This window comes from Ictalurus punctatus, chromosome 29 (assembly GCF_001660625.3).
Source record: "Ictalurus punctatus breed USDA103 chromosome 29, Coco_2.0, whole genome shotgun sequence".
Classification (NCBI taxonomy): Eukaryota; Metazoa; Chordata; class Actinopteri; order Siluriformes; family Ictaluridae; genus Ictalurus; species Ictalurus punctatus.
Genome location: NC_030444.2, coordinates 15,702,845 through 15,726,786, shown reverse-complemented (window position 1 = coordinate 15,726,786; position 23,942 = coordinate 15,702,845). Strand labels below are relative to the sequence as shown.

The following is a 23,942-nucleotide window of genomic DNA, read 5'->3' as shown; positions in this document are numbered from 1 at the left end:
CTTCCTGTCCCTGTACAATTATATTAGAGAATGTGAAATAGACCATTGTTGTAGTTTTAATGCTGCTTTTGAGAATGAACAGACTATTTAAATATTTCTTGTTAGCAAATACAAAGTAGGATTAGAATCGTGTTAAACTGTGGGCGATATGGGGAAGCAGTGACAGACTAGAAAACCACATCACTACCCTCATTCAACTGCAAAAACTGGCCAGATGTGTTTGCTGAGCCATCAAGTGATGGTGTTACTCGACACGAAAAGGTTTTGTGTTCGTTTTTGTTTGAAGCGGTTATTTCCCTGTTTTATACAATGCTCATTATAATCTTTGGGGAGATCATGTGACTGATTTCTTAACTTCTAACATGAAAACAACAAGCCCAGACACACACTGAGGCTTAGAGTCAGAACAGAGTGTTAGTACAGGAGTATTACAAACTGAAAGTATGGGACTGATGATGGAAAACCATCTCTCGACGTGTTCCAGCTTGCTGTTTGGGAAACAGTAAGCAGGTGAGAGGCAGCAGTCGTTGTCTGTAACTGACTCAGACAGTAAACACAAACATCTGCTGGGAATTTCCTTTTTTGGACCATTTACAGACATGAAAACCTGATAGAGGTATAGCTAAACCTGTGAGTGTTTCTCTGTGCTATTAAATAAATCCCAAGGCATTAAGACAGAGAATATTACAGGGTGTGGTCATGCAGGAGTGTGTTTTGGAGTGTTTTCAGTGTAAGTAAAATGCTTGCTCTGACATGCTCTCTCTCTCTCTCTCTCTCTCTCTCTCTCTCTCGCTGTGTATTTTGCTTCTTTTATTAAATTCATTAGAAATGCAAAATAGAAAGACAGACAAGCCACAAAACAAGGAAGTGAAATTTGTTCTGGAAAAGGAAACCAGGAAAAAACAACAACAGTGCAGTTACTGAAGACAAGACTGGATAAAAGACCAAATATAATTAAAGCAATGAATCATCAGGATATAGATTCAGAGTCAGTAAAAGAGTCTGTTCAGTCCTGCACCCTCCATCCAGTGCTCTCTCCATGCATCTACAGCTCTTCTCCTGTTGTGATAACTAACTAACTAACTAGCTCTCTGGGTAATATTAGCTAACTACAGTTTGGTATCCCCCTTATACTCTGGCTGTTCTGCTGCACTGTGTGTTTTTATGGCTTCCAGCCACACAGGCTTTTAGATCACAAAAGCATTTGCTATGTTAGTTGTATTGATTTGTGGATGATGGGAAATGGAGAGATGGTGAAACATAAAACACAAGTCCTGTAACAATCACAGTCAGAACTGCTCTCTGTTTTAGTAATAATGAAAAAATCACATGGAATTATGTAAAGCATTTCTCAAAGCTTATTCAAATCCACGGTAAACACGCATAACCAGTGAATGCAAATGACTTCTCAGCACCAGACTTTTGTTAATATGTGCAGACGAGTTTATAATGTACAGACATTAGAGGGAAGTCGAGAACACTGTGTTAATCATAATATTGGAGCACAGGCACATGACACGGTTCTGAAACTGTAAAATAGAAACTAAATGGGTTCAGGATGAGAATATGAACTATTCAGATTGTTATTGCTACATGGTGATGGTTGGAGTTAGCAGCGTTGTTTATGGTCAGTAACACTGATGAACATGCGGGGGTCAGGCGTACAGCAGAGAACATAAACTACTGCATCTTTTATTCAGGACTGCTGTGTTTACTGTATATTGTACACAACAATGTTCAGTACTCGGGACTGCTGTGTTTATATTGTACACTACAATGTTCCGTACTCGGGACCGCCGTGTTTATATCGTACATGACGATGTTCAGTACTCGGGAGTGCTGTGTTTATATCGTACACGACGACGTTCAGCTGTAGCAGTTGGGACTAGGGATATGTTTAGGATGATGGAGATGGTATCACGTGACATCAGATAGTGATTACAAGGCAGTGGCAGTGTTTTCCACACTCTCCTTCTGACTATAAACACATTTATTTAAGTAATATTTGTAGGATTATTGTGTAATTATAACACATTTACAATGTTTTTTAATGATAACATATTAGAGCGCCCACTAAATACAGCTGAAAAGATGTTTAAAAGCGGTTTGTATTCAGAGCTGAGAGGAAAGTGTGAACTGAGCATGTCCACACAGGAGGAGCTGCAGCGGGTTGATGGATGTGAGCCAGTAAATACGCTAAAGCTAACAGCTCGGGAGATTGTGTAGAGTAGAAACATACATCATGTCGCTTACCTGCATTGTTTATTAAACTCTTCAGTGACACTGATGTTCGGGGAAACGGGAAAATGTGTGTGTGAGAAACGCTTACTATGGATTATGAAATGGTGGTGAATATTTTCTCAGGAAACAGGATTCTCTGGACTTTTCTCCCCCTACTGTGCTGTAAGTTTCCACCTTTCCTTCACAACACACCCAACTGTAAATATGAAGAGTTTCTATAAAATAAGTTGATCCTGAAGAGAGTAAAACTAGATGTGGAACTCAGGTGTAATACTGTGTGTGTTGGATGAAGGAGTTTTCCTCAGTGTTAATCTGAACAGTGATACAGCAGTTTAGAGCTGTGTGTTAATGAATCCTCTGAAAAGATCAGCTTTCACACAACTCTGACTTTTCACACAAAGACAACAGTCTCTTAGTTTATTTCCTTTTATTAAACTCTCACAGATAAACACTAAACAGTACTTTTCATTGTCAGTGTGGTTCATCATAATGTATTCACATCTTTACTTTTAAAATGATTTAAGAACACAATTACATTAATAACTACCTTAATAATATACCTTAATTAGAGTTTAGAGTCATTTTACAGGTACACATTAAGGTACTGAAGGTGTTTTCTGGATGGTTCCACACCAGTAACAGGGAAAAGTCCAGTTTAATACACTTTTTTTGCAATTAAAATAATGTTTGCAGTTAAAGTGTTTTGACTGTATGGTAAATACAGCTTGTGGTTATTGATTTAGGATTCTTAAGATTATAAATCCATGGTGTACTGGATCATTGTGCTGATTTGTGATGTTTTCCACTTTAATTCTCTATTTTCTCATGTGTAGCTATAACTTCCATAGTCTACCATGTGATTAATGAAAACCAGACAGAAATGACCCATATAGTGAATTGTACTTGTACATTGATGTTATTTTTCAGTGGAAATCCTCTTTCATATTTCTCAACACCAACGTCTCTCCTTATTTAATAGAAATATATTAGATAATTCTGTGCACTATATTTGTAAATATATGCAAATTCCTCCCAATGTTATTTAAATGTACAGTGTCTTGCAAAAGTATGTAACTCCCTAGAATTTATCAGATTGGTCTGAATTACAAATAATAAATGAAAATATTCTTCCTCTCAGTATTTTTATTGCAGACTCGTGTTCTCTTACAGTGAAGTTTCAGTCTAAATTAATTATCGGTCAGTAAGTATCTCAAAGCTCCAGATGAAAGATATTGTCTGAACGAGGACACAACTGACTTATAATTGACCTTCACCTGTGAAATATTAAAACAGCTCCTATTTTCTGAACAAAAGCCACCCAAGTTGAACTGACACTGAAGTGATGTTCAGTCTGAAGAAAGAAGTGAAAATGAAGGCTAAGGAGCATTCTAAAGAAGGTAAAGGTAAGATAATATAATTTTACAACTTAGGAATAGGGTGTAAAATTATATACAATTGGTTGAATATCCCAGTAAGCACTGTTGGATCAATATCTATTACAAGAGAACCTGCTTCAGTCAGCTAAAAAACAAACAAACCTAATGCTTGGTGGATACTTCACCTTTCATCAGTGGTCCCAAAGACAAGACCAAAGCAGTGTAGGAGCAGTTAAAAACAAAAAGGTGAATGTTCTACAGTGGCCAAGTCAAAGTCCAGATCTGAATCCCATTGGGAATCTGTAGCACTGTTTAAAAAATTGCAGTCAATAAAGTACATCCACCCAACCTGAAGAACCTGGAACAAATCTGGCAGGAAGAATGGGTGAAAATTCCAAACAGTGTGCAGAGCTGGTATGAACTTCACCAACTCCCAACACACTCACAGCTGTTACTGCAGCCAAAGCTGCTTCTACCAGGTACTAGTCTGGAGGGGGGTGAATACTTATGCGAACAGCATTTTTCAGTTTTTAAAGCTCTGCTGACAAATAATGAATTTTGACTTTGAAAATGTGCTTTATGAGCAGATTGGTTTGCAATAAAAATACTGACTGGAACAATCTGTGTAAGTGTCCTTTATAATCCAGACCAATCTCATGACTTTTAAGGGGTTGAATATTTTTGCAAGGCACTGAATATAGATCGTTGTATTGGAACACAGTCCGAACTGGATTTCATGGAGTTTTTTTTGTGATTGTTGCGGCCAAAAATGCTGGATTTTTTTTCAAATTTTGTGATGGAATTTGCAGAGTTTGTGTTTTTTTGTGGAAAATTGGTAAATTTGTTGGTAAATGAGAACTTTTAACTGTACTCGTGTTCGACGCACATGAATCCAAGAGGGATTTGACTGAATGCACGCTGTGATGTCACATGACACGTCTCGGCCCAAATCTGCGGTAATTTTGAAAAATTGCAAACTCGTATTGCGGCGTTTGCTTGATTTTTCATTAATTTCTGCGATTGAAAAACTGCTAAATCCTGGAGGGACTAGTGACATATCTAGTAATAGATGCAGCACTGTAGTAATATATAATAATAATAATAATAATAAGCACTAATATGTAACAATATATTTGCTGCAGAACATCAGATTCCCTGAAATGTAATATTTCTGCATTTTGAAATAGAAATCACATCATCTGAAATCACAAATCTGGAGCACGGTATAGTTTTAATGGACTGTGTGTGATTATGATTGTGAGTGAAATGATTAATCTGAAGCTGAAGCTGTGGTGCAGGTTTACTGTGTGCAGCTGGAGACGAGACGGTCACACTGCAGGAAGTGGAAGGAACCACTATAACTCTCCATACTGGGATAACTGGAATTCAGAGTGATGCTCAGATTCTGTGGTTTTATGGACCTGAGAAAGCGGAGAAAAAAATATTGATTAGTCCGGTATTTAAAGGACAAGGAGAAATCAGTGAGAGATTTAAAGAGCGACTGCAGCTGGACAGAATCAGTGGAGCTTTAACCATCAGGAACATCAGCAGAAACCATTCTGGAGTTTATTTATTACAGGTCATCACTGAACATCTCTCATCCAGGACTTTCAGTGTCAGAGTTTATGGTGAGTAAAAGTGTTTCATGTCTCCTTCCTGTCCATGTTCAGTCTCATAACTTCATCAATATAAAAGGCCAATCAGAGCTGAGTGTAGTCAAACTGCATCATGAACATCACTTACAGATGAATCTGCTCTGAAATAATAATCTAATAATAATAGAAGCTCGTGAGGGAACATTTAACGTGTGGTGATAAACAGGATGCAAATGTGAAAACGTCAATAGTTGTAGTCGGAAATAAAATCACTGACAATGATAAACATTCAGCTAAATAATCACGGGAAAATCCATATTCCAAAGCGATTATAAATGCAGTGTAAAAGGGAGACTGGAAAATGGTACACTAGAAAAAAATATCAGAATTGCATGAGTACCATGAACAAGACGTCACATCGAGGACAGAAACAACAGGGTATAAATAACACAACTAATTAAAGCAAAACACAGGACAGGTGAACACATTAGAGGAATCAACCAATGACATGTGAGGGGCGGAGACAATTCTGAGTCCAATACAAACACACATGGAAAACTAAACAGAACTTGTGGTGCTGTGTGATGCACTGAGAGGGGGATTTGTGACTGAACAACTGTTTATAGCTGTTTTACAGACATTCTACATTAATTGTAATTATATTGGGATTAAAATGATGGTATTTATGTTATGAATTATTTATAAATGAGAATTGTAATCTTTGACAAATTGCTGTGGTATAAGAGGAATAACACACACGTGCTGTTTTAGGAAATTAACCAAAATTGGGATGGCAGCACACACACACACACACACACACACAAACACACACACACACACACACACAGTGTTTATGATGTTTATTATTATACTTAAGCTTACAGTTTTAATTTGTTCTATTTAATCTGTGTTTCTGTTTCTTAGCTCCAGTATGGACTCCAGTAATAATAAAGAGAGAAAATCAAAGTGTGGTTTCCACAGAGCCGTGTTCCCTCCTGTGCACTGTGGAGAATGGAGAAGATGTGACGTTATCCTGGTACAGAGAGAACGAGAGAATCTCCATCACCAATAACACAGATCTCAGTGTTCCCCTCAATCTCCCACTTCAAATACCACACCATGATAATAACATCAACACTTATATCTGTGTGTCTGCAAACCCTGTCAGTAATAAATCATCTTCTCTCAACATCGCACAGCTCTGTGATCATCTCTCAGGTACGTCAGAGAGTCTACACTATCATCACTTTGAATAGAACAGAATAATGAATATTCATGAAGGAGTGAGACAGGTGACTGAAGATTAAGATATAAAATGAATTCATTATTGACGGTGTGTCAGTCTGGTTGGTTAAAGAAAAGTCCGTAGTTTAAATGTTTCTGGGTGAAAGTCTCAGTGAGATTTGTTCAGTGAACACAACATCGTTCAGTGGAGTCAATATCAATAATACCGTGGAAAAGTGCCGCGAGGTTTCATATTTCACCGACTGCAATGGAATATTTATCACGTGCTGGCGTCATGTTACAGGTTTCTGACGGATCTGAGGGAAGATGTGTGATGTAGGGCTGGGTGATATGACCATATAATATCGCTATTGTGATCAATTATACCACAGCACACTTTTCTGAGATATTGCTGAGTATCACAAAATCTTTTTATGAAATTTCTCTACTTTCTTTTCTAACAATTACATTTACACAATAGATATTAAATAAATATAACAGTCTTTTTTATGTTCTGTTTTACTGCTACTTCAGTTTTGCTGTCAGTTTGTATTTTGTATCTTCGAGTATCAAGATATGATATTTTGGTCGTATCACCCTGCCTTAGTCTTATATCTGTGTCATATAGAGAAAATAATTTATGAATATATTATAATCTTTACAGGACAAACTGATCGTTCCCGTTCACTGCTTCCTGTCCTGATATCTGCTGGAGGTTTTGTGTTATTAATAATATGTGTAACGTTGTGGATTTGGCTGAAAAAGAAAAAGCAGCAAGGTAAGTAATGCATCTTTCTGTTCCTGTGTTTAGTTTTTACATTCGGCAGGTTTCATGAAATTGAATCTGATCTGTGTGTCTTTAGTTTCTGAGAAACCTGAAGTGACTTACGCTGATGTGAATGTTACAGCTCACAGTGCAGAGAGAGTTAAAGAGGTAAACATCGAAATACAACTTCTGAAAATGATGATGATGTGAAATTCAGTAGAGGTTTTAGTATAAAAATCAGGTTTGTTCCACGGGAGTGATAAAGTCTCGCCTGATTCAGATACTGAAATATACTGCTGTGTCTTACAGGAAGAAAAACCCGGAATAACGCAGGTTGAAGCGGAGACTGATCCAGTGGTGTATGCAGATGTGAGGAGATAAGTCAACATCTGTATATCCTTTTTATTATTTTAATGAGTTTTTATTTTTTAATTGAACATACTTCTGTTCACAATTAGTCATAAATGTTCAGTGTTTGTGTCACATAAACCATTTACACATTTACAGTGTGTACATCCTGTACAGTAAGCGTTAAAGTGTGAGCTTGGTAATGTTTGATATTATTTAGAGATCATTTCAGCCTAGAGTTTGATGTGATTATAGGAAGTAGATTTCAGAGTCCATTAACTGAGTTCTGTCTGAATTAGTATTCCTGCTTGTGTTTGTCTCGTCATAAACATATTTATAAACTGATTAATCCCTGAGAAATCTTGCAGGGGTTAGGGCGTGGTTTCAGGCATCAGTGTCTAATATTTGAATATTTGCATGCTCTGACTAGCAACATTAAAGTTAGCAAAGACCCAAGTGTCAGAAAGTTCAGGTAAAAAATGAGCTTCAGCGAATCAGCAGCTTTCAGTGTTTACGCTTCTCACATTACAGCCGTATTGTTCAGATCAGATATCAGACATCAGATCAGATACAGGATACACAGCTCTGTGTTAGATGTGTGTGTGGGACAGGTTTCTCAATCCAACCCCCACCAGCTCCTGAAGGAATTCTGACTAAACCCCACCCATAACACCAGACTGTTAAAGCTCCAGACTGAGAGAGAGACAGATCTAGAAGACGGTGTTAAAGGTGTTAGTCCGTGTTGTTTATTTGCTCATCAAATTAACTCGTTCCTGAAAAACCTGATAATCTGATCTTCTTCCTGGAACACGGCTCGTTCTGGCTGAGTGTCGCTCTAACAAACACAACGTCATAGCAGTCAGGACAGAAAATATAAGATGTAGGAGAGACGTTTGCCGAGTTTATTTTTTTATTATTTTTTTATTAAAATAAAAATGTAAAAATGTAAATTCCCCTTTTGTTATTTTGGCTTTATGGCTATTAAAACGCTGAGCTTCTGCACAGTTTGGGGATTTTTAATTACATTACATTTTTAATTAACAACAAATTAATGCTAAACTTGTAAAGTTTAAAGGCTGTAAAGTTTCTCATTAAATGACTGTAAATCCATTATTGTTTATTTCAGTGATCACACACACACACACACACACGCACAGAGTTTAACCCACAGAGATCTGTCCTTCCCTGTTTTTAATGGGCGTTGTCCTTGAATTAAATAATAATTACACACAACACTGCCCCCTGCTGTTCATAAACAGTACTGTGCAAAAGTCTACACACCCTTATTATTTTTTTAATAAATGAAGAGATGTTTATTTGATTTTTTTTACATTAATGTGTGAGTAGAAAATTAACACAACTAGGTTTTATTACTTATACAAGTAGTTACATTTTATATGAAAAGTTACAGAGATGAATGTTCTAGAAGTGCTCAGTAATAGAGGACATTTCAGATAAACCCATAATGAGTCTGTTCTGGTTTTACTGCAGAACCAAAGTGAGAACCAAATATTCAGAAGAACTGTGTGAGGTTCTCCAAGATCCAGAAAACCTGAACCTGAGAGAACTGATACAGGTTTAAAGACTTCATAACAAATACTGATTTACTTTATTAATGTTTACTGATATTTATAGTTTATTTATTTTATATATAGAAACATTTATTATATTTGAGGACTTTTACACAGTACTGTACAATCTATTCTGTTACAGTGATAAAAGATAAATAAGAAATATCAATTCTGATCCTTTAAAACAATCAGACAACAACATCCATGTTCCTCTACTGTCACCTGTATAAGTATTTCTTTATATAAATTATTTTTACCAAACCAAAAGCCAGGAACTAATCTCCCAGAGCTTTTAATAGGATCTACAGCTGATATTTCCTACAACAGTTTCCCATCACTTACACTTTAACTTTTCCTTTCTTCATATCAGTTAAATCAGAAAAACTAAATCATTTCTCATGTCATTTATAAAAGATATTAATATTTACTAGTTTTGTGCTTTGATCATAGAATCATAAAGGGATGTGATGAAGTCTCATGAGTTTTTTTCAGTATATAATTATCTCTAAAGTCACACTGTATCTATCAACTGTGTGATTATAAATCAATTTTACACCAACACATTTATTTATTTGATTATTTATGCCCAAATCATTCTCAGTTGTTAGCTATATTGATAAAACTGTAAAGTAACATGTTAGAACTCAAACTCCACTATAGCTTTATAATATTTGTTATAATCAGGTATTACACATGTATATTATTATCAGCATTTTCCATTTCATCTCTGTACATTTAAATAAAGCATTAAACAGTAAAGAAGGTGAATAAAGTGATTATTTCCTGTGAGGAGAGAAAGTTGATGAAAACAGTTTCTCCTACCGTAAAGAGCTCAGTAAAGCCTCCAGGTCAGAGGACGACGATGTCCTTTTGAATCTCATCCATGTGAGGACACTGCTGTGTAAATGGTCAACAATTAGCATTGTTCAGTAGCAGAAAATCAGGTTTCAGGAATGTTTTAAGTGGTTTATCAACATTACTTTCATTCTCTTGCTGTACTGAGACAATGCTCTGACCTTCACGAGCCGCACGCCTGCGCTTTCAAAATGGTGGGAATGAAGGAAGCGAATGGCTTTTATTTCCCCTCTATACACAGGGCGGCGTGAACCCCGTGACGAAGACGTGACGAGGACGTGACGAGGACACTGGCGCTTTCCAGCTTATTTACATGCACGAATCCAAACCCTTTACACACTGAACACATAGACATTAACGATGGTGAAGCACAGAGTCCTACCTGTCTAGAACCTTCCAGCAGGTACATGAGTTCTCTTTCAGAAACCTGAGTGTAAAACCAGGAAGATGATTCAGCACATCACACAGGAACATCCTGGACATCTAATGGACTTGTTCCAGTTACAGATATTCTCACTGTAAAGATGGATTTCAGGTTTAAAAAGTTCATGTGTTTATTTATTTTGTGTTAAAACTAGAGCAGTGTGACAGACAGCCCTGATCTCAGACCTGATGAGGAAAGGTCACAGTCCTGCTGATATTTCCATAAGTTTGCTTAGTGGATCAGGTGAGGGATAAAAGTGCGTTCAGTAGAAAACAATGGTGTATTCACTTCTCCTTTCTCTCATTTAACACATTCATCACTGAGGGAGTTTTATATCACTTACAGCTTTCATAATTATCTTTAATATGATAAAGTTTTACTTTCAGAAAGTTTTATTTATGACCTTTATTTGAAAGAGCGAGTGTAGACCGGTACAGTAGGTACACAACATTACTGCAACCATTTAAAGAAATGTCTTTTAAAATTTCCCTCTTTTTTTGCCTTAAAGTCCAAAAATAGTTCAGGCTTAAGTTTAAGATTTTATTTTTTTTAAACAAACAAAATGTTTACACTTTGCAGTTTTGCAGTAACATGACAAGGTGTGTTTTTTGTCGTTATAACTTTTTTGGTGTCGTTCCACAACATTAAATGTAATTATACACGTGAAAAAGTATGAAATGGTGGAATAAAACACTTAGGGACGTGCTGATGTTGGAAATTAATAAACTTCATTGTGGTATCAGTAACTCAGCTTCATCACTGATTATTTTACTTTAACAGTGACAAACACAGTGTTCATCAATTATTTGCACAAGTTGATTTTTATTTTAATTTATTTTGGAAGTGTACTATTCCCATTCTTGTCCTCTGGCCGCTGCACATTTCAGTTATATTCGTGTTAAAAAGGAAGGATTTTCCTCTTCCTGGCTGAAGGTTGTATATTTCTGCACAGACAGGAATTTAAATGGAAGTTAATCCTGAAATCTCCACATCACAGGAGAGAGAGAGTTAATGTTGTGTGATCTGGAGTGTGTTCACTGTGAGATTCCAGTACCAGGAACTGTGTGTGTGTATAAAACACAATATAAGCGAAGTGTGTACACTATCAGAGGAACTATTCATGCTAAAATTTTGCTCATATGCTGGTTACATTATAAACATCCTAATAAATGCCATATTATCAATAAAACTCTATTGGGAAACAGTAAACATGTTGCTGCATGTGTACATGATTTAATTTAATCACTGTCAATTTAAATACAGAATTAGACCATTTAAAAACATTGAACAACGGATTTACTGCTAAAGTAGAAATTTCATTTTAAAAGTTGAAGCTACTGAATTTCCACTGAGTTCCAGACGGCTATTAAATGAAACAATGACACGGGTTCAGTCCTAACCTTTAAATGACGTCTGCACTGATTGTTCTGAAGCAGAAAATCAGGTCTCAGGTTTCTAAAACTGACCTTCAGCATTTTCCATTCTTTTTAAATCTAAATACAGAATTAGACTATTTAAAGTAGAAATTACTGTTAAAGTAGAAATTTTGCAAATGCTTTACCTTCAGCCCAATTTACATACAATCTGTATTTTTTTATATTTAAATGTTTTAAAGATTTGTATTTAGAGCTCTGATTTTATTAAATCTCAAAACCCTAGAATATAATTTTGAATTTCAGCCTGTTGCTAGGTGTTTGGGTTGTGACAATTGAGACCAGATAGAACTGAACAGTTGAGGGTTAAGAGCTCTGCTCAAGGGACCAGCAGTGGCAGCGTGGTAATGTTGGGATTTGAACTCACAACCTTCTGATGAGTAACCCAATGCCTGAGCTACTATATTATACCAGGTGGTTGCTATGGTGTTCTAGGTGGTAGTCCAGATGGCTGTTATAGTATTCCAGGTGGTTGCTAGGTGGTTGCTGTGGTGTTCTAGGTGGTTGCTATTTTATCTTAAGTGGTGCTAGTTCATTGCCAGGTGGTTGCTGTGTTATTGCACATGGGTGCTAGGCTGTTGCTATATTTTCTGAGGTGGTTGCAAGGGTGTTGCTAGGTGCTTGGGCCATATCAGTGTTACCCTGCAGTCATAAGTCTTTATCTCTCTGTGGAATACCTGCCTCAGCTTTCATAGCATAGAGTGGGTGAAGGGGAACCAGTGACTGAGCATAAATATTAAATAATTTATTTGTACAATAATCTAAAACTTTCTGAGTGTTCTTCCTATAGCACAATCCTCCACAACTAGTTCATGGTGTGCTTTGTGCTGTTTCCACCTTGTGGTCAAAATTTGTATTGCACATAAAGCACTAAAATGGTGTTGAAGTGACGTCACCACAGACAGACTGGATTACAAAAACACTCAGTTCTAATGGATGACTGTATGTTGTCGATTCTCAGTTCCTTATTACAGGGTTACCGTAAAAATTCACTAGACATAAGCCTATAGCATAAGTCCAGTGTGATAGCCTCCTCACTTCATTCTGTTTGAGGCTTTGTAGTTATTAATGTCGTCCTGCTCCATCAGTATCTATGGTCTATGGTGCTGGTTTCTCTGAAGCTAGAATTTCAGTCCATGGCAAACAATCCTTTGAAGTGAGATCATTTGGACAATAATACTATTTTGTACGTTTGATTAATTCTTTACATCATCACGGTCTGTCCCTTGTTTTCTGGTGAACATCTGCACGTTCACAAGAAACCACATGGAGTCTTTACCTGGTGATAACACCTCTTCACACACTTCATTTGCTCTGAAACGTGACAGTTTTTCTCCCAGTAAAATCCTTTAACATTAAATCTGTAGTGCTAATGAAATTAATGTAGCTGTAAAGTGAAAGATAAAAAAAAGAAAAAAGAGATTAGATGGGTATGAAATTCTTGAAGCTCACCGCAGTGCATCAGTAATGAAGCTTGTTCACATTACTTCACTGGCTGATCTCATTAAATTTGTATAAAGTTCAGTATTAAACACAAACAGATCAATGTCTTCTCGTATATATGCACTGTGTGCATTAGATCAGTAACACACTGCCTACAAATATTATTAAAGCACACGATAGATGAATCCAGCTAGATAGATGAATGAATCCTTTTCAGCTGTCAGAGGCATAAAAGCCAACAAAGGTATGTTTTTTCTTTAAACAGCCAGAGAAAAGTTAAGATATTTTTGACGTTTTTCTATCTATCTATCGATCTATCTATCTATCTATCTATCTATCTATCTATCTATCTATCTATATATATATATATATATATATATATATATATATATATATATATATATATATATATCTTCTTATTATAGTTATTATCTTCACTATTATTGCATAATTGTAAAAAGTGGTAATGTAATAGAGGCCATTTCACATTTTCGTGTTCTTGACCTAACCGCCTGCACTTCACCTAATAGGCCTGTAGGTGGCACTTGGACTTCCTTTAACCAACTATGAAAGGTTCATTAAAATCAATACAAGATGCAGTAACAATAGAAACGATACTTGCCGTCTTTTTTATTTTTAACCATTTCACCTTTTTAAAAGACAACAACATGAAAACATATTGGCTATGTAGTTTTCAACCGATGTATGAATTAAACCGGTTGTTGTGCCACGTCACGATTGGTTGCAATATGTAGAGTTTTAATTTAATTGAGACACTAGCTTCGTGACTGTTTTTACTATTTCTTTCCCCGCCGTTGAGCCAAAGGCAATAATAAGTGGCTCGCGAGCCGTAGGTTCCCCGGATGAACCTGATAAAAATCAAAAGAAACTAAATGCAGTGTCATTTAAAGGCCACTAGGTGTCGTTACTGATAGACTGAGTTTTTCATCGTGTGAATCATTGAGAGTTCCTGCAGCTTTTCATTTATACATTATGCATTTATTTAGATAATTATTAAGCAGCATTTGATTGTTTCTTCTTTTGATTCAGTTAGTTATACATATTCTTACAAATATCCTCCTGTAGCTCTGGGACTAACTTCTCTGTTGTGTTAGCGCTCAGACTAGTGTGTAGTTCCCAGCATGCTTTGCGTCATCATGTGCTTGGGCAGTGTTGTGGTTATTTGTGGTTTGTGTATCGTGAGAATCATCAGTATGAAGTTTTACTTTAGTCATGAGTTTTATTTTTGTTAAAGTGTTTTTTCTAACACTGTGTGCTGTGAGTCTGTTGAAGTTCTCACCTTTAAGAACTTGGCTTTAAGCGTGTGATCGTCATATTAGAGCCGCTCCAAATGACCTCCAGCAATAGCATGATGTTTTGACCATTAGAGAATACCAGTGTATAATCTACAGTCATTTACCTGAACCTGTCTGGAATTATGATCAGTTATAACATGTTCTCCATAATTAGTTTTAAATGTAATCTTTATTGACCAATAGTAATGCTGTGTTTGCTGGACGATTATAGTAATTACACTGCTTTAATTACACTCCTCTGACAAAACAACACCCTGTGGTACTGTTACAACACACTGTGTAACAAGAAAATAGACCGGACAAATGGTCACCATGGAAACGGGTTCATTTTGATCGTACTGAAAAATCCACCCTGAGTTACAGTCCCCTCCGAAATTATCGGAACAGCAAAGCCACATCTATTTTTTTTTTTGCTATATATTGAAGACATTTGGGTTTGAGATCAGAAGATGGATATGAGACGACAGATCAGAATTTCAGCTTTCATTTCCTCATATATACATCTAGATGTGTTAAACAACTTAGAACATGGCATCTTTTGTTTGAAGCCAGCCATTTTTTCAAGTGATCAAAAATATTGGAACATATGACTGATAGGTGTTTGTTGCCCAGGTGTATGCTGTTAAATTAATTGTTTAAAGAATTAATAGCAGTGAAAGTGTACTCTTGGTTTGAGCCCTAGTTTTCGCCTGTGAAGGCCATTTGTTGTTTAAAAGGATAAACCAATATGAAGACCAGAGAGCTGTATACAAGCTAATTTTAAGCTGAGAAAAGAGGAAGAGTCTATCATAGGCACTACAGAAGCATTGGGCATAGCCAATACAACAATTTGGAATGTCCTGAAAATGATATAAACCACTGGTGTACTAACAACCAGACATGGAAAAGGTCGGCCAAGGAAAACAGCAGCAGTTGATGACAGAAACATTGTGAGAGCTGTGAAGAAAATCCCCAAAACAACAGTCAGAGACATCACCAACATCCTCCACAGGGCAGGGGTGAAGAAATCACAATCCACTGTTCAAAGAAGACTTCAAGTGCAGAAACATAGAGTCCATACCACAAGATGCAAACCACTCATCAGCAGTAAGAATCAGAAAGCCAAACTGGAATTAGCAAAGAAATACAGAGATGAGCCACAAAAGTTCTGGTACTAAGATTAACCTCTACCAAAATGATGGAAAGACCAAAGTGTGGAGAAAGAAAGGATCCGCTCATGATCCAGAACATACAAGCTGATCTGTGAAACATGGTGGAGGTAGTGTCATGGCTTGGGCTTGCATGGCTGCTTCTGGAACATTCTCACTAATCTTTACTGATGATGGAACTCATGATGGTAGCAGCAGAATTAATTCAGGATACAGAAACAATCTGTTTTCCAATTTACAGAGAAATAAGAAGGAACTTCATCATGCAGCAAGAGAATGACCCAAAAACACCCTTCAGCCTCAACAAAGGACTTCATCAGGAGGTAAAGTGGAAGGTTTTCGACTGGCCAAGTCAGTCACCAGACTTTAACCCAACTGATCAGCATTTCACCTTCTGAAGAGGCGACTGAAGGGAGAAACCCCCCTGTAAAACTGCCTGTAAAACAAACAACAACTGAAAGAAGCTGCGGTAAAAACCTGGAAAAGCAACACAATAGAAGAAACCAATAGTTTGCTGATATCAATGAGTTGCAGGCTTGATGTGGTTATTGCAAGCGAGGGACATGCAACCAAATATTAAGTGTTATTTACTTTAAGATGATCTGTTCCTATACTTTTGCTCACCTAAAGATTCTGTGGTCTGCCTCCAAAGGTGTCATGTTCCAAGTTGCTTAACACATCTAGATGTAAATATTGATGGAAATGAAAGCTGAAATTCTGATCTATCATCTCATGTTCATCTTTTGATCTCAAACCCAAACTTATTCAATGCAAAGCCAAAAAAAAAAAGTTCCAATACTTTTGGAGGGTACTGTATAGCCCCCTCTGTTTTGTGATGGAAGTTCACACTCGTATGATGCCAGTGATATTTACTGCTGAGTTGTGATAGAAAGTCTCGAGGTATCTGATGATACAAAATTTACTCCCATTAATAAACTTTTGGTCTCCTTTTATTCTATAATTCATCTTACATAATTAAGATGCTTGAACCTCTAGTTCTTGCGGTTTATCTGGTTTTCCAGCGTGGAAGCGGCTTTCAGTAAATCACACCAGATCACAAACCTCTTTTCAAGTAGTGTTTCTGTCACAGCTCTAAAGGAAGTGGTGAGCAACCAGTGGGCAAACGTGTGAAAGAATTAAAAGAAGGTGTAAAAAGATGCTGACAAGGTTCACCTTCGTATTTTCAGGTGTTTGAGGCTTGATTTAGAATGTTGTGTGTGACGTGTAGAGGATCTTCACCTCAGTGTGATGTAGTGCTACAGAGACTAAAGACAAAAAGACAAGTCCTCGTATATACTGTACGTATGTTTTGGAATCATTTGTAATAAAAATAAAGTTTGACACAAATGCATGTCTTTACTTTTGCATGCACGCTCTCAGAAGAAAACCAGCACAGAGTCTCGTGCAGCTCTCTGTCACTGCAACTCATAATAGAAGCTGTGGCTGCTGTATGTAGGGCAGTACACGGGTGTGTATGAATGCGGTCTGCGCTGTTCGGTGGAACACAAGTATAAAGGTTTGTGTGAAAGTGTGTGTGGTGTTTGGACTGCTTCTTCCCACATGCATCAAACTAGCACTTTAAAAGTAGAACACACCACTGAGGTGAATACACACTTGGAAATAAAACTGTGTGCTGTATGTTAGCATAAGAAGACATAACCACCACACAGAGTCTTTATAACCTCCATAAAACAATTCAGCTTCCAGTTTCACTTTATTAAAAAAGAAAATTAATTTTATTTCTGGTGTCATTATTGTTATTATTGTTATTATTATTATTATTATTATTATTATTATTAATGTTATTATTGTTATTATTATTACAAAACAAAGACAGTTTGGAATTTGAATTGTACACAAAGTAACAGCAGCATCACAACATTTTCTTATTTACTGTGTTGCTCGGTAATGTGTTGCCATAACAACCAACCCCCAGCATCAGTTAAACAGTGTTAGATTAATATTTAACTCATTCTCATCTCCAGATGAACACACACACACAACTAACAAAGAAAGGCCTGACAGCACACACACCGAGTCGTTCACTAACAAAAGGCCGTTTCATGTGATCAGTAATTACAGATCAGCTGCTGTTCAGTTCCAACATCTGGTCTGTGGGGCATCTGGTCTTAATCCTGCATTAAACTTATTATAGAAGCTGAAAGGAGTCTGAGTTTAAAAAGGTTAGCGAGATCAGTGAGCTGGAAAGGATGTGTGACGTATAGACAGATAAATTACAATCAATTATTTATTTATATTATTTATTTATTTAAGGTCACAGATCAGCAGAGGACAATAAAAATAAACTGCAACATGAACCTTTATTGAACTGGACAGTTATTATAATAACGCATTTTGAAAGTTATTTCCAGTTTTAGAATAATAGAGAATAAAACAAAACACACTGCACACATTCAGGGTCTTACTCACGGGATTGTTCAACAGGAAGCGTGAGTTTACAAAGAGGGTCTTACAGTCAGAAAGACAGGAAATGGAAAACCCCACAACCCAAAATATCAAACAAAAGTCATGCACGAACTCATACACATCATTACACCAGACTCTGTTTATAAAAGACTAAAACTTTCTACCAGACATCACGGAAATACGACACACTCCGAGATATAAATCTGAATCTGTACATTAAAATTCTGTATAAAACATGTACGAGACTTGAGGAGATCAGAGACATTAGCCCTCGTGAACATTTTATGTTGTTGAAATAAAGTTAAACTTTTCTCAGATGCGTCAGTGCAATCAGTCACTTCCTTTAGACCTCATATGAGTATACATGATCTGACCATCGAAACTTCCTGTTTACTCAGAAGGTCTGCCCACGTGCCACTGAAAGATCCCCAAAGGCTGGGTTAAGTCGTGTTTAAGTCGTTTTTATGCCAGCTGAAGCTGAATGTGAAAGATCAGCTGCAAAACACTGTTTTAAATATATACAAGTAAATGTTTAGGATTTAAATTTCATTTAGAAACGATCTTTTATAATGGATGTTATATTAAAATGACAGGAACAGCATTTTACTTTTTCACATCTCAGACTTAAAAGCGTTCGGTGAAATCACAAAGATTTTAATCTGGTGAAGTTTTCTGTAAGGAGACGTTTATGTCTCTGTGGGTTTTCGGTATAATGAAGGAAAAGTGAATAATCTGAGGCAGTGATTTTTAAAAATGTTTCAACATGTTCTAACACTGTTTTTTTATTAGTGCACTAAGTTATATTATGGCAGTGTTGTGTTTGACAGGTTACCCGGTCTATCTTCTCTGTACTTTGGTCATGCTCCTGGGGAAGTTGTGCAAACAGAAAGCATGCAATCGACTGCCTTATTCTCAGTTCTGTGTTTTGCTAATATCCCTGAAAAACCAGCTGGAAGATATTGTGTGTTGGATTTTTAAAAATATTTTCTCCCCAGTTTGGTCACATGCCAATTTCCACCTACCAGTCAGCTCTCCCCGTCATACAACAGCTACCAACCAGGAGGGTGAAGGCTATCACGTGCTTCCGCAAGACACACAAAGCCAACACACTGCATCTTTTCAAACTGCTGCTCCTGCTGCCTCACAGGGCGATGTAACACACTCAGAGGAAAGAACTACCTGCCCTCTTCCACAATAATAAACTCACAGACACCCATGATTGTCATTGTGATTGACAGGCGAGAGAGAATAAGCCCCTCCCACACAGAGAGCACGGCTAAGTTTGCTCTTTTGGCTCCCGGATGTCTGTGGCATCATCAGGATTTAAACTGTTACCCCCCACATAATCAAACAAAGCTACACACATTCTGAACAAACACATTACACATCATTCAGGAGAAACCCAGTGAGCTCGGTAAACACCAGTCATGATGGTGGCGATGAAAATTCCATAAGTTTGAGCTAAAGAGGAAGAAACATTGGAAAGTACCAAGACTCAGCAGATTGTTTCTGCCTGGCTCTGTGACTCATGAGTTATATTTATATCAAATATTTTTAAAATTCTACTTTATAAGAAATAGGAGTTAGTGGTAGTGATGAGGATTTAATTCAGCAGGACAGGAGTCAGTATAACTGGAGTTATCTGTGCAGATATGAAGCTGAATGTTCTGTTTTTCATTCATACTCTGTTGTTAAAGCAATCTTCTGCTTTCAGCGTGTTCTGACTTGCTCTTCCTGACACTCTGTGGTTTCTGATGTGAAGTCTGAATGCCGTACACATTACAGTGCAGTAGATGAGATGAACTGATGTTCTGCCTCAGATCCAGAACCTACATACTGTAGTAGATCCATTATGGAGTCTGAAGCTTGACCATGTGATTTTGTGCTATAAATCAATAACAAAGCAACTTTGTATGTAAGAAGCTCTCATTATAAGTGTCTCAGCATGATGTGTTGCATTAGAGTGTTCTGCTGAAGTACAAACTATCAGGAGCGAGTGTCATTCCCTACAGCTAAAATACTGTCTCTGTAAACAGCTCTGCACGCCCACATGAGAAAACCAGTTTAGAGTGTTCCTCCTCTCCCGCCTTTTTACAACGACATTTAAATTCTGTTAAATCCAGTCCTTATCACTAGCAAACCCACATGAACGAGGTTTTCAGCTACTGATCATGCTTCCTGTCCCTGTACAATTATATTAGAGAATGTGAAATAGACCATTGTTGTAGTTTTTAATGCTGCTTTTGAGAATGAACAGACTATTTAAATATTTCTTGTTAGCAAATACAAAGTAGGATTAGAATCGTGTTAAACTGTGGGCGATATGGGGAAGCAGTGACAGACTAGAAAACCACATCACTACCCTCATTCAACTGCAAAAACTGGCCAGATGTGTTTGCTGAGCCATCAAGTGATGGTGTTACTCGACACGAAAAGGTTTTGTGTTCGTTTTTGTTTGAAGCGGTTATTTCCCTGTTTTATACAATGCTCATTATAATCTTTGGGGAGATCATGTGACTGATTTCTTAACTTCTAATATGAAAACAACAAGCCCAGACACACACTGAGGCTTAGAGTCAGAACAGAGTGTTAGTACAGGAGTATTACAAACTGAAAGTATGGGACTGATGATGGAAAACCATCTCTCGACGTGTTCCAGCTTGCTGTTTGGGAAACAGGAAGCAGGTGAGAGGCAGCAGTCGTTGTCTGTAACTGACTCAGACAGTAAACACAAACATCTGCTGGGAATTTCCTTTTTTGGACCATTTACAGACATGAAAACCTGATAGAGGTATAGCTAAACCTGTGAGTGTTTCTCTGTGCTATTAAATAAATCCCAAGGCATTAAGACAGAGAATATTACAGGGTGTGGTCATGCAGGAGTGTGTTTTGGAGTGTTTTCAGTGTAAGTAAAATGCTTGCTCTGACATGCTCTCTCTCTCTCTCTCTCTCTCTCTCTCTCTCTCTCTCTCTCTCTCTCTCTCGCTGTGTATTTTGCTTCTTTTATTAAATTCATTAGAAATGCAAAATAGAAAGACAGACAAGCCACAAAACAAGGAAGTGAAATTTGTTCTGGAAAAGGAAACCAGGAAAAAACAACAACAGTGCAGTTACTGAAGACAAGACTGGATAAAGACCAAATATAATTAAAGCAATGAATCATCAGGATATAGATTCAGAGTCAGTAAAAGAGTCTGTTCAGTCCTGCACCCTCCATCCAGTGCTCTCTCCATGCATCTACAGCTCTTCTCCTGTTGTGATAACTAACTAACTAACTAGCTCTCTGGGTAATATTAGCTAACTACAGTTTGGTATCCCCCTTATGCTCTGGCTGTTCTGCTGCACTGTGTGTTTTTATGGCTTCCAGCCACACAGGCTTTTAGATCACAAAAGCATTTGCTATGTTATTTGTATTGATTTGTGGATGATGGGAAATGGAGAGATGGTGCATTAGGTTCTCCAGCACAATAGGAGTCACAGAGGAAATGAAAACTGCCTGTGAGGTCTCGAATTCTCCGCTGGGGAATCTACTGACTCTCTGGTTATTCTCACTGTTTCTGTGTTCTTACTGACCAAAATGTGACATTTAAACCTGATTCTCAGCTGACGAGAAACAAATCTACAGAACCGAGTCGTGCTTTTACCTTTAACAAGCGCTCAGGTAGCAAAATGTTTCACATAAATACTGAAACTCTTCATTATCCCCATCTTTATAATGCACAACCTCCAAAACATTTTATGAACCATCAACAAAACAGTGACATTTGTCATAGTTAGTGCAGAGGTTTGTGGTTGGTTCAGTGCTCAGCTCTCCTCACACACACACACACACAGTAAAGAGGAAGTGGTGATGGACCACCAGACTGCATCTATCATCAACTTTACATGTTTCTTTTACACAGGACCTGTGAAGTTCTGAAGCTACTCCTGAAGTGATCGTTCTGTTCGTTCTACACAAAGTGTTAATGTGTTTATTGAGAACCAATTGAGTCATTTGTTAGAGTCATTTTTTTTTATATTAAAACCTCATTACACTCATTTTAAAATGTTATATAAAATGAAGCATGATCATACATTACATAAAACGTTTTTTTATTAAATGTCTGTAAGTATGAGCATGATATTTCTGGTCATAAGTACAGACTGGAGTGGAATCAGCATGTTACCTGCATGTAATGTAACGTCTACCTGAGGGTGTACAAACTTCTAAACACAGACAGGAGTCCAGTCCAGCGCAGAACTTCCTACAACAGGCTTGATAGAATAATTACAGTGAATCATTACATTATAATAAATACCACACATTTCTTTACAATATAAATGTAAAAGTATGTTTTACACACTGACACATGCTGATTCACAAAAATAAAATCGAACCAACACATCTGTTTGCTCAGTGCGTTACTAACACTTCAAATGAGCTCAGTTATAAGTTTAAACCTTTGTTTAATTGTTGATTGATTTGATAAAGAATTGTCACATGGTGTAAATAAACTTCACAGGAAAGCTGAAACACGGGTATTTTAATCTGTTCATCTGTGTGGTGTGTTTTATCTGGGTCAGAGCTCCTGTAGATCTTTTTATTTCGAGGTCTTCATGACACAACAACAGTTCAGTTCAGGAAAAGCAGAGAAATGTAAATACAGACATTAAAGTGCCACTTCACTAGTGTCGTTACTGATTATGAGCGTTTGATCTAACACACATAAAACACAAGTCCTGTAACAATCACAGTCAGAACTGTTCTCTGTTTTAGTAATAATGTAAAAATCACATGGAATTATGTAAAGCATTTCTCAAAGCTTATTCAAATCCACGGTAAACACGCATAACCAGTGAATGCAAATGACTTCTCAGCACCAGACTTTTGTTAATATGTGCAGACGAGTTTATAATGTACAGACATTAGAAGGAAATCGAGAACACTGTGTTAATCATAATATTGGAGCACAGGTACATGACACAGTTCTTAAACTGTAAAATAGAAACTAAATGTCCTGTAGAAATAGAAACGGCCTGTCCCTCAATCAACCACAACCTAACTGTACAGCTCGGCTCACTCACTCTCATGCCAACCAGGACGGCCAGGAACCTTGGGGTGATTCTTGATGACGGCTTGACCTTTACAGACCATGTCTCAGCAACTGCAAGGTCCTGTAGGTTCATCCTTTACAACATCAAGAAAACCCGACCCTACATCACCAAACAGGCTACACAGATACTGGTCCAGGCTCGTGTTATCTCTAAACTGGACTACTGCAACTCACTGCTTTCAGGCCTCCCAGCAGCTCCATCAAACCCCTTGAGATGATTCAGAATGCTGCAGCGCGCCTCGTCTTCAACCAGTCCAAGAGAACCCATGTCACACCCCTCTTCATCTCCCTCCACTGGCTTCCTGTAGCTGCCCGCATCAAGTTCAAGGCCTTGATGCTCACTAAAGACCTTGTCAGGAACAGCACCCTCCTACCTCAACTCTCTCCTGAAGGCCTACATTCCCTCTCACAATCTGCGATCGATTAGCAACCGACGTTTAGCAGTTCCAACTCAGTGTGGAGCAAGGTCCCTTTCCAGAACCTTCACACTAACTGTTCCTCAGTGCTGGAATGAACTTCCAATCTCAATCCGGACCGCAGAATCTCTCACCATCTTCAAAAAATAGCTAAAAACCCACCTCTTCCGTGAACACCTAATCAACTCATCATAAAAAAATAAAAATAAAAAAAAAATGCACTTACACCTCTACTCTGCACTTTGCTTCTTCTGGAATTCAATTAA

At 37.4% G+C, this 23,942-nt stretch overlaps 2 protein-coding genes and 1 long non-coding RNA gene across 3 annotated transcripts in view; 2 read left to right on the top strand and 1 right to left on the bottom strand.

The window, feature by feature from the left end:
* The window catches only part of LOC108260518 (natural killer cell receptor 2B4), a 49,948-nt gene extending 38,886 nt beyond the window's left edge, over positions 1–11,062 (top strand). Inside the window, exon 7 of the mRNA XM_053677620.1 lies at positions 10,218–11,062. Coding sequence (XP_053533595.1) covers positions 10,218–10,247 — 30 coding nt within the window. The 3' untranslated portion in view covers positions 10,248–11,062. The remainder of the gene's footprint in view (positions 1–10,217) is intronic.
* Positions 2,193–9,883, top strand: LOC124626564 (signaling lymphocytic activation molecule). Its single transcript, XM_053677622.1, has 6 exons — positions 2,193–2,403; positions 4,916–5,245; positions 6,137–6,430; positions 7,101–7,214; positions 7,300–7,370; positions 7,512–9,883. The coding sequence occupies exons 1-6, from the start codon at positions 2,331–2,333 to the stop codon at positions 7,581–7,583; spliced, it is 954 nt and encodes a 317-aa protein (XP_053533597.1). The 5' UTR covers positions 2,193–2,330; the 3' UTR covers positions 7,584–9,883.
* Positions 2,654–10,081, bottom strand: LOC128629453 (uncharacterized). The gene is made up of 2 exons (XR_008393801.1): positions 9,944–10,081; positions 2,654–5,038 (listed from the first exon to the last, which is right to left on the bottom strand). It is a non-coding gene; the product is annotated as an uncharacterized LOC128629453 (long non-coding RNA).
* Positions 11,063–23,942: the final 12,880 nt, after the last annotated feature.

Bases quoted from the DNA above. Each gene is read 5' to 3' on its own strand.
- LOC124626564 (XM_053677622.1), top strand. From the start codon at position 2,331: ATGGATTATGAAATGGTGGTGAATATTTTCTCAGGAAACAGGATTCTC. The intron at 6,431-7,100 runs GTACGTCAGAGA...TAATCTTTACAG, and splicing joins GCTCTGTGATCATCTCTCAG to GACAAACTGATCGTTCCCGT. The intron at 7,371-7,511 runs GTAAACATCGAA...TGTGTCTTACAG, and splicing joins GTGCAGAGAGAGTTAAAGAG to GAAGAAAAACCCGGAATAAC.